Consider the following 16,479-nt stretch of genomic DNA (forward strand, 5'->3'; position numbering starts at 1 on the left):
TTTCTTTTTGTCGATGCTGTGCGCTCTGCTGTGCACCCACTACCACATCTTCTGCGTGCGTGCATGTCTGTGTGGGTGTTCCTGATCATCTACTTTCTCGCGTATGCACACTCTCTTACATGTCTCTCTCTCTCTTTTGTGCTGTTCTCTTTGCTTCGATTTGTCGGAGAAGGCGGTTTGTATTTAAAAGCAAAGAGAAAAGACGAAAAAAAAAGAGGGCGAAACTTCTTGCGAGGAAAGGGCGAAGTGAAGGGGCAGGAGAAGTCCAGCGAGTATAGAACAGAGCGAAAAGCAGCAGTGTCCAGCACACCAGCTCCACCGACAACCTCTCTCCACGAAAAAAACAAAAAAACCGATAGAAGAAAGCAAAGCGAATGCGTACACTTTTCTCCATCTGGGTATATGTGCGTGTGCGTGACTGTGCTGCTGGCGCCGGATACGCTATACCGGGGACTGCTGCTTCGCTGGGCTCATCACCGAATCGCTACTTCGGGAAGGAGGGCAGGAGAGAGAGAGGGGGGGAGGAGGAGGAAGAGGAAGGGCCAGTGATGTACTTCACAGCGTCGTATAGGTGCAGCGTACTTGGGCGCTCCTTTTAATATTATTTGGGGGGAGGAGCGAGCATTCGTGCACTAGCGAACCGGCTCGACTATGCAAATAGTGTGAGGGAGGGGAGGGAGGGAGGGGAGCACAAGATGGGCACCGAGTGGGGCAGGCAGGACGCATGTCTGCCGACAGCACAAGAGCCCATCTTTTATATGAGTGAGCGGATTTTATTCGACTCTATTTGCTTTGCGCGCCGTCACTCTTACTGTTACTTTTGATAGAGAGAGGAACGGAGCCTTCTTCCGCAAATGTGTGTACCGTCTGATGCCGACTTGACGTTGTCAGCGCGACGTCAGCGCATTGCTTTACCTTCCACGGTTAAGTGATTTTTTTGCTTGATTGCTTCTCCGAAGCAGGCGGGGAAAGGGGAGGAGAAAAGTAGGAACAGCGAACGAAAATGAACCACAAAAAAAAAACGCACCGAGGCCGGAGCATTGTGAGAGAGTGACCGTCCTTGAAAGGATGGGAGGGGGGCACGCCAACATGCCCTTCACGGGCACACACACACACACAAGGTCGACGAACTGAGCGGCTCTCTTTTTTCTCTACGCTGCTATGAGCACGCGCTTTGTGTGTGTGTGTGTGTGTGTTCACGTGCCCTTCCCCCTCCCGCCCCCAAGATTCGTTATCAGAAGGACGGCCAGCAGACATCCGCATACAAGCAAAGCTCTTCGGCCTTCGTTGCACTATGGCCAACGGGCACACTGAAGAGGACCCAGAAGAAAAGAGAGAAAACATGTATGGGGGCAGAAGAAAGACACGGATGCGGTGCGTCACTGGCACAAAATAAAAAGGGAACAACACATATACACGAACGCAAGCTCGCAGGCACGCATATACACGCATATAGACTCAGATAAGAGAGTCCGACGCAGAGAAGGCACATGCGCACGGACACGGCACACACACACAGAGAGAGAGACATATATGTCCCAAACCCGCGAAGAGAAAAAGAGAACCGACATGTATACGTATACATATAGGCATGTGTGTATGTATATGTAGGTGTAGGTGTATGTGTATACGCAGAGGCATACATGCACATAAATCGATTGGCGACAGGGACAAAGAGAGAGGGAAAGAGCGAGAGAGACAAACACACTAGGCTGCCTCTCATCACCACACAGAGAAGCACAGCATCGAATAATACATATACATATATGTAGCGGAGCAAGGAAAGCACGCCACGCACGGGCAAACGCTGAAGAGGCGAACGGTTTAAAGGCCGCCACCCACCTGCATATATGCCAAGCAAGCAAACAAGCGAGAAGTAACAAGAGCGACAGTATCGCGTATCCGTGTTGCGCGCATTGGTCATGTGGAGGGAGGGTCGGGGGAGTGAGCGGAGACAGAGGCAGGTCACTCTCTGAAGGCCTTACAGAAACGAAAGCGATAGAAAAGACAACACTTTCCCAGAAGGAAATCACATCAAAGAGAGACGAAAATGAAGAGACGACACGACAGAAATGCCCATCGGCGCCTTTTTTCGCGTACGTGCGTGCGCCTTCAGAGGAAAAGAGGACCCTCAAGCAGTTCTTTCCCTCCCCCGACCTCCCGCCTCGGCGCCGCTGCGATCGCTCGCGCGACAGTGGCAATCCTGCACCGGTGCTCTGCAGCATCAGGGCGGCCTAATGAGGAGAAAACAGAGAGGGAGATAGTCGTGCTGGCCACGCCAACAAGGCGGCAGGTCAAGAGGGGCGGGAGCCCCCTTCAAGAAGAGATGCGACGGTTCACTATGAGTGTAAGAGGAACGAAGCCACCATGGCAGCGTGATCCAGCAATAATAGGGAGAGGAGCTCACGCCATCATAGCCATCGAGGGCCCTTGCACCACACACGACCAAAACTACCATTGTGAGGGGGGGAATAGTCAGCAGCAGCAGACACACTCGCGAGCGGAAAGCATGAACGGGAACTTCAAGAACAAAGAAAAAGAGGGAGACGACAGCAACAAGTGCGACACATGGCAACAGCAGCGAAGCAACGCAACTCTCTCCTGTGCAGCGAATCTGGAGATCAAACGCGACGGAAGCGCCGTTCATGCGTCAATTCCTCTTCATCAGGCTCGTCCGCAGTGAATCAGAGGGCGAACGAGTCGAGCTGCGCTGTGCCCCACCCGGCGTTCTCGCGCAGGCCCCATCGCGCGGCGCCATGCAGTCTTAGACCGGTGCTACAGCAATGCGCACACTCGACCAGCTGAGTGCAGCCCCTGTCCCAAATCCTACGAAGCCCTCGCGTCGCAGGTCGCGAGCCGCCACACCAGCCCCTACGGGCCGCCCCTCCCCCGTTCCCCTTGCCGTGGCAGAGGCACTCCCCTCCCCTCCCCCCCACACACACACATCCGTGCGCAAAGCAAGGGCCGAGTGAGACGCGCTCAAGTCATGCTGTCGCTTTGCCGATTGCGTGCACGGCACGAGCCTCTTTCCGGTCGCGGGCCGCCAGCATGCGACGCCGAGGAGGACCTTGCCGCCCACATCCGCAGCGAAGCATCGCTCTCGCCCCCCCGCACGTCGTGGGTGCCTGCGATCGCTACCACTAGCAGCGGCTCGGCGTTAGCAAGAAGAGGAGCTGCTCGGCTCTCTCACAAACAGCCTTGCCCGCGAAGTTCCCTTCCTCGCCGTCGGGGGGTGAGTGAATGTGGCGCGAGGATGCAGCGCACTGTGCAGAAGGGGATGCTGGCTCACGGATCTCTTTACTCCCCTGCTACTGTTTGTGTGTTCGCTGTTTCACCCTATTGTTGCTGGTGCAGCGCTGCACTTTCTTCTGCATGTGCCGGCTCAGCCACCCTCTTTCCCTCCCTTCTTGCCCACGTGTGCGCGAAGGGGTCCCTCCTCTGGTGCTCGTCCTTCTGCTTCAAGCGACTACTGCTGAGGAATAAAATAGAAGACGTTGGAGGAGGAGGCGGTCGGGTCACCACCCGTCAGGTACTCCTGCATGGCGCTGCCGCTCGCGCTGTAGGCGTTCGCTAGCGCGCTGCTATTAGTGTTTGTGTTGAGGCTGAGATTTCCCACACTCGAAGCAGATTCTCGGGTGCCATAGAAGCCCACGTTCGTGCAAGCGCTTAACGGTCGCTGTCGCTGCGCGGGCGGTTGCACTGGAGGTTGCGGCTTGAAGTACATAGCGTGCTGCGGCGGCGGCGGTGGCGGCGCCTGGAAGTGAATAAGGTGCTGAGAGGAGGGAAAGCCGATCGGTGCACTGGAGCTGGCCACACTTGACGAGGTTTCGGTGTGGGGCGTGGCACCGTCGCGGCTGCTGAACGACGTGTGCGACATCACCGAGGGCGGCTGCGGCACTATCGCCGGTGTGCTATGCGGTGGCACGGCCGCGAAGAGCTGCATCACCGGTACACCCCCACGCATGGTGGACAGCATTGTACTGTTCGACGCGTACACAACGGTCGGTGTCGAGGAGGCGCCAAGTGAGCTAGACGCCGACGTGTTGGCGCCAAGCGGAAAAGAGGCTGTGGTCGACACCGACTTGTGTACTGCGGATCCGGGCAGGGAAGTGACACCAGTTGGTGTCGCGAACGTGAAGGGCACCGACGACAGAACCATCGGTTTGGTGCTGGGCTGTGCCACAGCCGGCGGGTGCGGACTGCAAAGAGTAAACGCGGCCGTCGCCGGTGTGAGAGGCATCTCAGCTGGTGCCATCTGAGGCCCCAGCGTCGGCGGAGTGACCAGTCCCGAGCCGGTGCGGTTGCGCTGCGTCACTGGATGCAGTGGCTGCGGTGCAGCGGAGAGGTCGGCACGGCGCACCTGCAGCGTGCGGCCCTGCATCACCTTGCCGTTGAGAGACGAGATGCATGAGTTGGCGCTTTCGACATCGTAGAAGAGCACAAAGCCAAATCCGCGACAGCGACTGGAGTCATCCGCCTCCATGCAGAGCTTCGAGGACTCAATGCGGCCGAAGACCCCACACATCGCGCGGAAGGCGGAGGGGCGGAAGTTGACCGGCAAACCTGACATATAGACGTTGCGCTGTTGCAGGACAAACTTCTGCTGCTGCTGCTCAGCAGCCATGAGCGCCAGCACATCCTTCTGAACCCCACCCTGCGGAGGCGTGCTGTTTGTGAACGGCGGCAAGCTACCGTTTATCGACGGCGGTGGCGCCGTGCAGCGCTCACTCGCGTGGTGATCGCTAGTGCTGCTGCAGTTGCTCGCTGCGCTGGAGCCGGCGTAGACGGCGCGGTTCGGTGCGCTCGGGGTGGGGATTCCGTAGAAGTACTCGAGGTTCACCGCTGCCAGCTGTGTTGCGTTCCCCATCGTCGCACCTAATGTGGTAAGACTCCCAGCTTGGCTAGTGGGGGTGGCGTTGCTTGCACTGAAGGTTGGGGTGGTGACTGTGTTTGCGTATGTGGTGCTCAGGTTGGCGTCAGCGGCGTCACCAACCATGAGGCCGTCTGCGCCGCAGAACGAGAAGTAGAAGGAGCCGGTGCCGTCAAGGGGTACGACACTCGGCGGCTGACCGGGGGCACCATTCAATGAGGCACTCATGCTGCCGGTAGTCGCAGCAGTGTCGGTAGAAGGGGCCATGGTCGATGACGTCGTGCCTCCGCTAAGGTATTTGCAGAAGGAGTCGGTGCCGACGACTTGGCCGGGCATCATCCTGTACAACGGCCAGGTAGGTGAGGTGGGGCCATCCGTAGAGCTGTCCGCCATTCTGGCGCGGAAGTGCACCAAGCGTGAGGAGGAAGGAAAGCTGTGTGACGTCGAAAGGACGGCGGTGAGCCAATAAGACCTGAAGGCGCAGCGAACGATGCGCCACGCGGTGAACGGGACACACACAGAGAGAGAGGAGAGCGGGGGGAGGGGGATGGTCCGAATGGATAAGCTCAACACGATGATGTGCAAGAGAGACAAGGTGACCAAACACGGAGAAAACGGCACACGGAGAGAGTGCACGGATGTCTAATGGGGGAGGGGGAAGGGGGGAGGCAGCCGAACCGGAAAAGATACAGAGCACGAGGAGCCCGGGAAAGGGTGGCGACAACGAAAAAAAGGGACGCTTCAAAGCACACACGCACAGAGAAAGAGAGAGAATGAGGGCGGCCAGCAGAAGCACACCAACACCAACGATAAGAAGAGGCACACAAAAATCAGTGCGATGGCGATTCAGGTGAGGACAGAGGCCACGAGAAGGTTAAAGAGAAGGGGGAGCGGGGCAGCGTTGACAGACGAGAAAGCAACGAGAGCGGCAAAGGCAGGGCAGAGCGCAAGACGAGTGGAGGGAGGGGGAGCCACCAATGTAGAGGAGCGTAAGAGGCGAAAGGAGAAGGCGAAAGGGGGGGCACGAAGTGTAATGGCCAACTGCACACACACACACACATACACGCAGCACATTAACGTAAAGCAGTAAAGCAGAATGCGAACACAAACAGATGCGGGTGAGGGGGGTAGAGAGAGAGAGCACAACGCAAAGAATCACAGAGGGAAGAAAGAGGAGAAATGGGTAGAGTGAGGCGCCAACCGAACAGACGTAAAAAAAATTCAAAGAAGGTGTAAAATGCTCTGGGGAGAGAGAGAGGGGGGAGGAGGAGGAGGGGGGAGGCCACTCAGTCAAGGGGAGGAGAGGAAAGGGATGGGGATGAATCTGGTGCCTATGGGGCGTGGACGAGGCGCGGCACAGAAGGGATAATACAGAAGGCGTGAAACCCGACGAGATGAAGAGAGAGAGAGACAGATGGTGCGCTAAGTACACGCGCACACACACAGGCACACACGCGGAGACAGCTGCTTGGACGGGGCCTGCCAATGTCGGTTGACGAGGAGCGCGTTATTCCTGGGTTTGCCAGAGGCGTAACACACTCCCACGGGGCATAAAAAAAAGAGAGAAAGGGAGACGCGGTCAATCTTTGGGGCGATGAAAGAAAGACAGTGATGCGAAGATGGAAGGATGGAAAGACAGAAAGAGCGAAAAGGATTTGAGAGAGAGAGAGAGAGAGGAACTTCCGCAAAACGAAACTAAAATTGAAGATGGGGAAAGGGGGAGAGGAAAAAGTTTAAGTTTATGCTTTAAATAAGGGAGAGGGGGTGGGAGAGGGAGGCAAGGAGTACAAAGTGCGTTAGCGCCTTCCTTTCGTCTGCTCGTTTGTGTGCTTGCGCAGTACAGCCGCCGCAACGTTCTTTTTCCCCTTTTTTTTCGAAAGATGTGGCTTAAAGATGCGTAACAAAACACACGCGCACACACAAAGAAAAAGGAAACAACGTCACGGGACACTACCTGCACGGGCAGCAACGACAACCGCAGTGGAGTGAAGATATCCGGTAAGGATAAGGGTTGGTGGCGAAGAGTGGGGAGAAGGCCTACTCCGATCTGCGAGAAGTGGAGCTGAAGTGGACCAGAACAAAACACACGCACAAGAAACGACGAAGAGAAAAAAGAGAGAGAAAAGAGAGGTAACGTCCTCTAAAGTTGAAGACGACCAAAGAGAGAAATCGGAGAGCGCTACGGCAGAGAGGAGGGGGAAAGCGAACGAAATGATGCGGATGTTTGCCTGCGCAACCTAGCACAGAGGTGGCAGTTAATAATGCGAAGAAAGGGGAAAGAGCCGACGCGAAGGGAGCGGAAAGCGGCAGCGCGCCAAGAACCTCAACGAAACACCAAAATGTAAATCGTGCGCTCGTCTTGCCCTCGTCTCTCTTTTTTTGCTGTTGTTTTTTGCCCCTTCAGTGTGCGTCCTCGTCCGCTGGTGCCCTTGAGCGGCTGAGAAGGCAGGGCGTTCGGTACGTGGAGCACGTTGTCTTGAGCAGCCGCACCCTGTGCTTTGCTTCTGGTGTGCGTGTCTCGCAGTTGTTTCTCTTCGGTTTGATATACACCGACTGCGAAAGCTTTTCGTTCTTTTTCTGTATCGCTGATGTTTCACCAACTTTTCTGCGAAAAGTCGGGGGACAGAGGCGCGACAAGGTAATGAGCAAATATTAATAAATATATATATATATGTGTGTGTATAAAAAGAGGGTACCAGAGGAAGAAAGAGGGGGAGGGGGTATTGCTTTTGTTGTCGTAGTCAACCTCAAAGCCAGCGTCTCAGCGCGGCGGGTCGATGAAAGCGCACCTGTACACGCACTAAAATAAATTTAGCACAGCGCCAGCGAGGAGAGAACTCTGGGGAGAGAAGAGAAGTACAAAAAAACGATACAAAAAAAAAGACACGCAGAACGGAGAAGGGAGAACGAAAGCTTAGAGCCAATAATAACAAACACATATATAATGATATATACATATATATAATTATATACGTGGAAAGAGAGAGACGTGCACAAGCGAGAGACCACCGAGCGTGAGAGGGGACAGCAGCAGACTTTCGGCCCCTCTGATCTTGGAGCGTTGGTCACTGGCTTTGGTAGGGAGAGAAATGTTTGCTTTTTCTTTTTCTCGTTGCTTCTTTTTGCTTCGCTTTTTTCTTCTCGTTCTTGTCTTTGTGGTTCACAGAGGCTGGTGCACTGAAGTTTGCTCGTTTCGTATGTGTGTGTCTGTGTATTTTTATGCGTGTATTTGTGTGTTGCGCTGAACGGGAGGGAAAGAAAAAGGCTCCCCTTCCTGGTGTTGATGCTGCTGTGACAGAGGTTTGGGGAGGAAGGGAGAGAGGGCTTAGGTACACTACGTAGAGTGTCCAGAAGGGTGGGTTGCATGCGCAGACGTGTGCGACAACGATGTGCAACGGCAAAAAAAAATGGACAGAATAGAGCCAATGAAGTGTAAGAGAAAAGGACAGTCAAATAAAAAAAATAAAGCAGTAGATAGGGTCGGCACAGCGCAGCTTATGGGACAGGGGGGAGGGAGTATGCTGGGCTGTGCTGCACTTCAGCACACGCACTGTCCGCGACTGTTCCATCCACGGGTCAGCGGGTGGCCTACAGTGGTGCTGTTCCACAGCAAGCAAGGGACAGCCACCGGGTTGAGCGAGTGGAAGCAAGAGCACTTACTGACTGCCCACGCAGCCTTTCCCGTGCACCCTAGCTTCAAAGGGTCCGCGGTCCGTCACCGCCGGCGGGCGATAGTGTCAGCTGTTCCTTCAGCGAAGACGGTGGCGGCGGCCCTTGACTAATAAGCTGCACATAGGGAGTGAAGTGCTCTTCGAACGCACCCGCCTGCCCTCCCACCACAGCTGGGACTCGACCGGTGCCCTCCATCCTCCGCTCAGACGTCTCCGTGTTGGTGCTGTGGTTTTCCGTCTCTCTTTCTCTCTTTTTTGTTTGTTGTCGGTCACACTCAACATGAGAAGGGAAGAAAAAAGGGGGGTGGAGGAGGAGAGAACAAACAGAGAACCAAAATAAAGGCGAAAGAGATATATGGCGAAGAAACGAAGAAGAAAAAAATGTCAACGGACACGAACGCACCTTTTCCAACCGCACCTTGGGAGAAGGGGTTAGAAAGAGGAGGGTGGCGTTGGTTTTTTCGTCAGAGCGAGGCTGGTGAGGAGAGCGAGCGAGACGAAAAAAGGATCCATAGGGGTGAGGGGTGAGAGGGGCAACAGCAATCACTCTATCATGCACCCTTCACAGAGGCACATCTGCACCAACGCTTTCCTGCTCGCCAAGGCGGTCACTAGGCCCAGTCAGATCGCGTGCATCGATTCGGGGGTGCCTTACGCAGAAGGCAGGCACCAGGTTCCGTTCCTCTTCCCCTTTGCCTTTGCCTACTCAATACAAGGGCGAGCGCGGGGAAGAGACGAGGTGCGGGGGGAGGGGGGAGGAGGGAGGAGCCGAACAGAAGCAGAAAACGGCACCATCACTTCCTCCTCCCTCCGCTCTTTCACGCCAAACTCAAAGAAAGCGAAACAGCGAACTGATAGAGAGAGAGGACAGCATTGGTCTCCCACCACAGAGGGAGAGGGAGGGGGAGAGAGAGCTCTGAAGCTGACGGGGAAGTTCGGGGAGGCAACCGTACAACGACCCCATGACGGCATCCTCCGTGGGGGCGATAGAGCGGATGATGGGTATATGTGCGCCCAGCGCGGTGCAGAGCTGCTTGGCCATTTTTTCTTCCTCTTCCTCTTCCAAGATGTCACTATCGCTCCATCCTCATGCTTCCTTGTTACGGCTGCTGTTCTTTTTCTCGCGCGTGTGTATGCCTCTGCTCTCCTCCTCCTTCCCTCACCCCCTCACCCCATCCTCCTCCAGCTGGGGGAGGGGGGAAGCCTGCAAAAAAGAAAAAGGAGGAGCACAAGAGCAAGCAGAGGCAGAAAGCGGCACAGTACATGTCGACTCGAAGAGAAGGGGGGGGGCAAAGAAAAAAAGAACGGTGAGCCTCTTTCTTTTCTGCTGTCGTCGTCGTCGTTCTCTCTCCCTCACCCTACTGTCCTGCCCTCTGGAAAGGCAATCTGACAGCAGTTGCTGCCTCCTTGTTATGAACTCGCACACGCACATACACACACACACCCTGTATCACTCTCTTTCTGACAACCTGCACCCTTACGGTGGCAGATCCTTTTTTCTGCGCGCAACGTTCTGCTGCGCGCCCGTGCACGCGTGCGCAGGCCTGTGTATGTGCAAAGTCTCGAGACGAGACCCGCGCTCCTCCTCTACAGAGGGCGGAGTGCGTGTCAGTATCGCATTGGCCATTCACTCACTCGATCTCTTGCCTAGGACCCTCTCTCACGGGCGCCAACGCGGTCAAGAGGAAATGCAGTCGATAACAGCGTGTAACTTTGCACGGGTTAACAAAGAAGAACGCGCACCCAAGCAGAAGAGCCGGTCCACGGCTCGCGCTTATTCTTCTTTTTTTCTTTTTCTTCGCTTCTCATGTGTGCGTTATTACAAACAAATATAAAAATATAAATATGTATCCTACTCAATGCGGAATGGAAAAGGTCAGAGTCAACGCTTCATCTTCTCTGTTCTTGTGGAGCGTCACCCCGTTTTTCCCTCGTTCTCTGCTGCTGCTCTCTCTCTGCCTGTCTAGATGCGCGCAAAGTACAGACGCAGGAGCGCGTGATGCACCGCCTCATCATATATGCCTACGCGGGAAGCACCGGCGCAGGCTCACACACACACGCACACATTGATGGAAAACATGTATGCGAGTGTGCTACGTGCTCGCTTCCTGGCGGAGCCTTCGGCCCAAAGCTATAGCTGATCTCGTCCTCTCCACCTCCTCCATGGATTCGAACGCAGCGGGTTGCAGTGGAAAGCGGCGAGACCCACCAAGAGAGAAAGGAAAGGGACCTCCTCCTCTCTGCTTTTTGTTCTCGCTTCACCACAAGCCGAGCCCGCGCCGACTGGGGTAGTGCAGAAAGAGGGAAGGGGTTCACCGACACAGAAGGAGAGGTGCGCAAAGATGTGGGAGGGGGGAGGTGAGGGACTCCAAGCGATCAAGAATAACCACGTGCACCTCTCTCATCGAATGCCCACGGAGACACTTTCGTTTTTCCTTTTTTCCATTTGCGCGCAACTGCCTCTCATTCCGCAAGAATGTGCCGTTTCTCTCCCAAGAAAAAAAAGACCTCTAAGAACGGAATAGAAGAGAGGAGCAGAGAGAAGTGCGTGAGCAAGTGAAGCACGGCAACCCGGAGGGAGGAGGGGGGAGGAGTAGCCCTTACCGCTCCCCTCTGCCCTCCCCCCCAAACACCCACCCACCCTCAGAAGCTGTCTTTCTGCCTGCAGCGAGGCAGTCAACAGCTTGCGGGCCCATCCCGGTAACGTGTATGGAAAGGCCATGGGAACAAAAGGGATGACGACGTGTGCGACTGAAGAAAGAGGCCGTGGGCGGAGAAAAAAACTTTAGATCACCCCCTCCCGCACACACACACGCACAGAGAGAGAGAGAAGCACAGCCAAACAAGTCCGAAAGACAGTGACGCTGCAGAGTGAGACATGAAAACAAATCAAAAAAAAAGAAGTGAGAAGAGTAATGGTAACGCGACGAGTCAAGCGAGTGAACGCGAAGGAAACGGACGAAGAAGAAGAAAAAGAAAAAAGGCGCGCTGCTTTTCAGACGGTAAAGAGTATCATCATCCACAACGAAAGAGCAAAGGCAGAAAAAAAATACTCATCCTCATCAAACGGAAACACACGTGTGAAGCAGACACAAAGACGTGAAACGAAATCAGGGCGAAAACAAAAAAAAAGAGGGGGAGAGGGGGGCGAGAAGAGGGAGCGGTGATGAGCACCACTTTCAAAAGATGATGATTGAGCGCGCGAGGCACACAGGGAGAGAGGGGGGCGAGGGAGCTACTCCCCTCTTTTTTTCTGCTCTTCCTCCTCGGAAGAGCAGCGAACACAACGGTGAGCTTTCAAAAAAAAAAAGCGAAACGTAAATCAAAGAAGAGAGGGAGAGAAGAGTACACCACGCGCGTATGCGCCGGGTGTACGATCACGTCCATGATGGCTTACCATACACGTGAGCCCGAGCTCCGCCAAAGAAAGTGAACACCACAAAGGAGGAGTAGCGAGAGGAGGACGATAATCAGCACATCACGCACGCGTACAGAGAACAAGACCAGAGAGAGTCGAACAGAAAAGGGGGGAGCAAGCAAAAAAAAAAACACCGGCAGCCACACCTCCGAAAAAGGCAGACGAGAGAGAGAAACAGCCACCCAAAGACACCTGCCCGGCAAGTCCAGCAGCAACGAAGCCAATATAGGAAAGTGTGTGTGTGTGTGTGGGAGGGGAGGAGGAGGGTGTGCAACACGCTAAGAAGCAGAAGAAAGTGAAAGACATCTGGCCAGCTGATATCGCCGAAGAGAAAAAGAGAAAAGGAAGAAAGAAAGAATCGGGAGGGAGCACAATGTGAGGGAGAAGGGAAAAGGGAAAACGCCTTAGAAGGAAACCAAACGTTTAAGAAAGCGGGACCAGTCAATGGAGGGCCTCAAGCCGCGCTGCCGGCAGGGGGGAGGAGGGGGGCGGATGTGGTGGGAGAGACGAGTCAAGGAGAGGATGCGCCGAGGGCTATGCTGCAGGTATGCTTGTGTATTCGTTCCTGCGGAAGAGGAGTGCCTTCATACCCATACACACGCCCCAAACTAAGGTCCCCCTCCTCCTCCAGCTTCGTTCACGAAGCGCTGCGACTGGAATACTCAGCCGATTCCACCCCCCCCCATGCAGAATGTCCACTGCTCCCTCGTGTCATCGACGGTCACTTTCCAGTTTGCTTATGCACGGGGAGAATACGCGAGAAAGGGGGGCGAACTCACAACACAAACAGCTACGCTCGGCGTGTAAGCCAATAATAATACAAAGGAGTAAGAGGAGGAGAGAGTAGCAGTTATACGGCATTCTCCTCGTGCCCGAAGGAGAGCGCGTGCACGATGCGCACGCTTCTGAACATTTACACACGTGCGTGCGTGGGAAGGAGATCAAAAAAAAATAAAGAAAAAATATAAAGGATGTAAAGAGAGAGAGCAGCACGTGGAGGGAGGGGGAACGTAGGATGGCTAAAAGAGCGTCCAAGACGAGGCGAAGAGAAGACGCCATCATATACAAAACAACCATACGCTAAGGTGCGGGCACAAACACACCGATAAACTATATAAATATTTAAAAAGTTCAAAGCAACCCACCACAGGTCAAGACACCGAAGAAGAAAGACAGCCAGCGGTCACTGGTATACGCCAAGACACAAGCACGAGGAGGTGAGAACGCGAAGAAACAAGCGAACGCAAAGAAACAAGCGAACGCAAGAGCGAAGAGAAACGTACGTCGAAACAGTCAGTCAGCCAGATCAGGACATGAGAGATATACGCGAGGAAGATGAGTCGGAGCCGCCCAGCACACACACAAAAAAGAATGAGGGGGAGGCACTGAATACAAACCGTTTGCCATGAGGAAGAAGCGGTGACAAAGACAAGAACAGGAGGGAGGAAGAGAAGAAGAGGGGAAAGAGAAAGAAAACATTTCCTCTTCCCTTTTTTTCAGCGCTCTCACACTGCACAGCACTGAAAATGCGCAGCGCTGCTGTCGAGAGAGAGATAAAGAGAGAGGAGTGGTGAGGCGCATGTTTTGACGTCCTTCAGGGTGGGAAAGCGAAAGGGAAAGCACGAGCGACAGGCAGAGAAAAATATATAAACGAAGAGAAGCAACAGAAGTGGAGGCGGGGACGGAAACGGAAGGGGAGATGAAGCGGTAGACGCTGAGGTCAGTATGAGAAAGAGAGAGGGAAAGCGGGGGGAGAAGGGCTCAGGCAAAAATCGAGAGAGTACACACTTCATATGTACAGACAACATCAAGAAAAGCCTGACGTGTCGAGCACGAAAGCCCACACACACACACACCACATCCATGACACGAGCTCCGCCATTCAGAGGACTCCGCCGACACGGAGAGAAAGATGTGATCGGAGAGAGAATAGACGTTTCGGAACGGCAGTAAGCGATGGAGGCGACAGCGAAATGAGCCCAGACAAAAATACGCTCGAGGGTCACGTGGGAATGGGGGAGTGAGATGATGAGGTGCAGATATGGTCAAGATGAACTCGAACAACAACAAAAAAAAGAATGAAGTGTATCTCCTCGAAATCTAACCTCCTCCCTCCCGTCGCCCTTTTTTTGGGGGGAAGGAAGAGGTGGGGTACTTCTTCGTGGACGTGTGTGAAACACTGGTCGCTTATATATATATATTGCTTTTTTGAGGAGGGCGAATGGAGGGCGGAGACAGAAGCGAAGGTAGAAGAAAATGAAAGAAAAAAGAGAGACGCAGATCTTGGCTCAGAGGCACATGAACAACTACTGAGGTTTGCGCTACATGAGCGCAGCGCGCGCGTGAGTGTCTCCGGTAGGTGATGCACACGTACAAAGGTCAAAGAGGGTGGAAGAGCGAAGGTATGAACGGGAAAAAAAAGAAGCACTGAAACGATAAACAAATACGTAAAGTTACACCGCGATTGGGAATGAGGCCGAAGAAGGGAAAAAAGAGGAGGTGATGGAGAGGAGGGGGGGTGAGGCCTTTATCGGCGTGACCAACGTGCGATGTGTGAGGGAAGGGGAACAGCAGGGAAAAAATATATATAATCATAAATTATAAACAAAAAGGGGGCTGGTGAAGTGGCGATAATCCAAGGAACTAGGGAAGGGGCCTCCTCACTGGAGCGCCCACCAGCCTACACCCACACCTGCCCCATTGCTACCTTCCTAACCCTTTGTCTGTTCCTTTGCTCTTCACTGAGCCGCCAGATTCGCTTTCATTCCCACTCCCCTACCCGCCTTCCCCATCCTTCACCTTTTGTGTGTGTGCGTGTGTTTCGCCACCGCATGATACGAGAGAAGGAAGTCAAGAATAACAAAGTAAACAACGCGCATAAGACGTCATAAGGAGGAGCAGCGGCGACAAAAGAAAGAGTGTACATCAGGGGTCACATGGATGATCGTGCAGCCGGTAGAGGGTAGCACACACACACACACGAGGAAAAGATAACAATAAAAAAAAACGCCAGCGATGGACGCGAGCGACAAAGGCATAGAGTGGCCGAGCAATCAATATAAACGCACAAAAACGCAAGCAGTCAATAAAAAGGGAGGAGAGAGGGGGGTGGGTGGGCAGGGAGACACGACGACGAGGAGAGAAAAGAGGGAAAGGGAAAGGGAAAAATGAGGAGGCCGTATTGCCTCATTCACCCTTTACCACAGCTGAAAGGGACACACACGCACACATACACACACAAAGGAAAAAGAGAGACGCATGGAACGCGACTGGATGTGAATCCCTACGCCAAGCGAAAAGGCCGAAAAAAAGGTCGAGATCGAGCCCCCACCCCCACCCCCTTCATACATGTATCCACGTGGTATTGTGCGGAAGGGATGGGGGAAGGGGAGTGGGGCGGTATCTATTGTCATAATGGTGGGTCTCGCCAGCGCACGCATCACAAATGGTGTTGCTCCTGATGCAGTTCTTGATGATCGTCTCCCTCCGCTTCCCTACGCCTGCACGCACACACAAACACACTCTCTCTCCAGCATTTGTGTACTCCCGACGCTATCACTGGCAGTCTTCCGCTTGCTGTTGTCTTCTATTTTCGAGTGCGAGAAGACGCTGTCAGCCTCTCTCCTTCTTGCTCACGGCGCTTCCTGCGCATCGCCCTTCAGCGCCAGCGGCGTGAGCCTGCAGGAAAAGAATAGGAATCCAAACGCTCCATTTCAGTCCATGCAGTGCGCAGAAGAAAGCGTGGGTAACGCGCAGGAGTGGCCGACAAAGAAGAAAAAGCAGCGATGCGTGGGAGAGGAGGAAGAGAAGTACGGTAAGAGGGTAAAGGAGAGAGGAGGGTGCGGGCTCAAGTCTGCCGAAGCGTACAAAGACAAGAAAAAAGAGTCGAAAAACAAAAAAAACAATGCGTGTGTGTGCGTAAAGTTTTTTGTTTGTTTTTCTTGTCTGTGTGTATGTGTGTGTGTGTGTGTGTTTTCCTTCGCTGTGTTTTTCCTCCCTTCCACCTCTTTTTTGTGTGTGTGGAGTACTTCCGCATCACAACAGACCACATCCTCGATGCATGTGTGTGAGTACCGCCTGTGAGCAGTGATGGCACGCCGGCGTTGTTCTATTCCGAGAGTGCATCGCAGTGAACAGAAGGAGAGCGGGACGGACGAAAGCTGAAAACAAAAGGGGGAAACAAAAAAAAATGGAGGAAAACGAATAAAAGACAAAAGCGCATCAAATAACTCTCCAACAACGCCGAAAAGTAAAGAAAAGGGAAAAACGTTTTGATGTCGATGGAGGAGAGGAGACGGACGGGGATGCGAAGTCACAGCGATGGTGGCGCAGAACGGCGAAGCCTTCAGATGAACAGCAGACGACGCACGCACAGACACACGCACATGTGTGTGTGTGTGTGTATGTGTGTCGCAAATAGACAGAAGCGCACATATGCGCACGTACGAGACAAATAATAAAGGGCGAAAAAAAAACATAAACAGCTAAACGTGCGCACGGAAGTTCAGTGTGTGCCTGCA

The 16,479-nt window shown here is 53.9% G+C and overlaps 1 protein-coding gene across 1 annotated transcript; it reads right to left on the reverse strand.

Annotated features, from left to right (window-relative positions):
* Positions 1-3,466: 3,466 nt before the first annotated feature.
* LSCM1_06083 (uncharacterized protein) lies at positions 3,467-5,263 on the reverse strand (the record flags this gene model as incomplete). Its single annotated transcript, XM_067323515.1, has 1 exon — positions 3,467-5,263. The coding sequence occupies one exon, from the start codon at positions 5,261-5,263 to the stop codon at positions 3,467-3,469; it is 1,797 nt and encodes a 598-aa protein (XP_067178620.1).
* Positions 5,264-16,479: the final 11,216 nt, after the last annotated feature.

Source organism: Leishmania martiniquensis, chromosome 23 (genome assembly GCF_017916325.1).
Source record: "Leishmania martiniquensis isolate LSCM1 chromosome 23, whole genome shotgun sequence".
In the NCBI taxonomy this organism is placed as follows: domain Eukaryota; phylum Euglenozoa; class Kinetoplastea; order Trypanosomatida; family Trypanosomatidae; genus Leishmania; species Leishmania martiniquensis.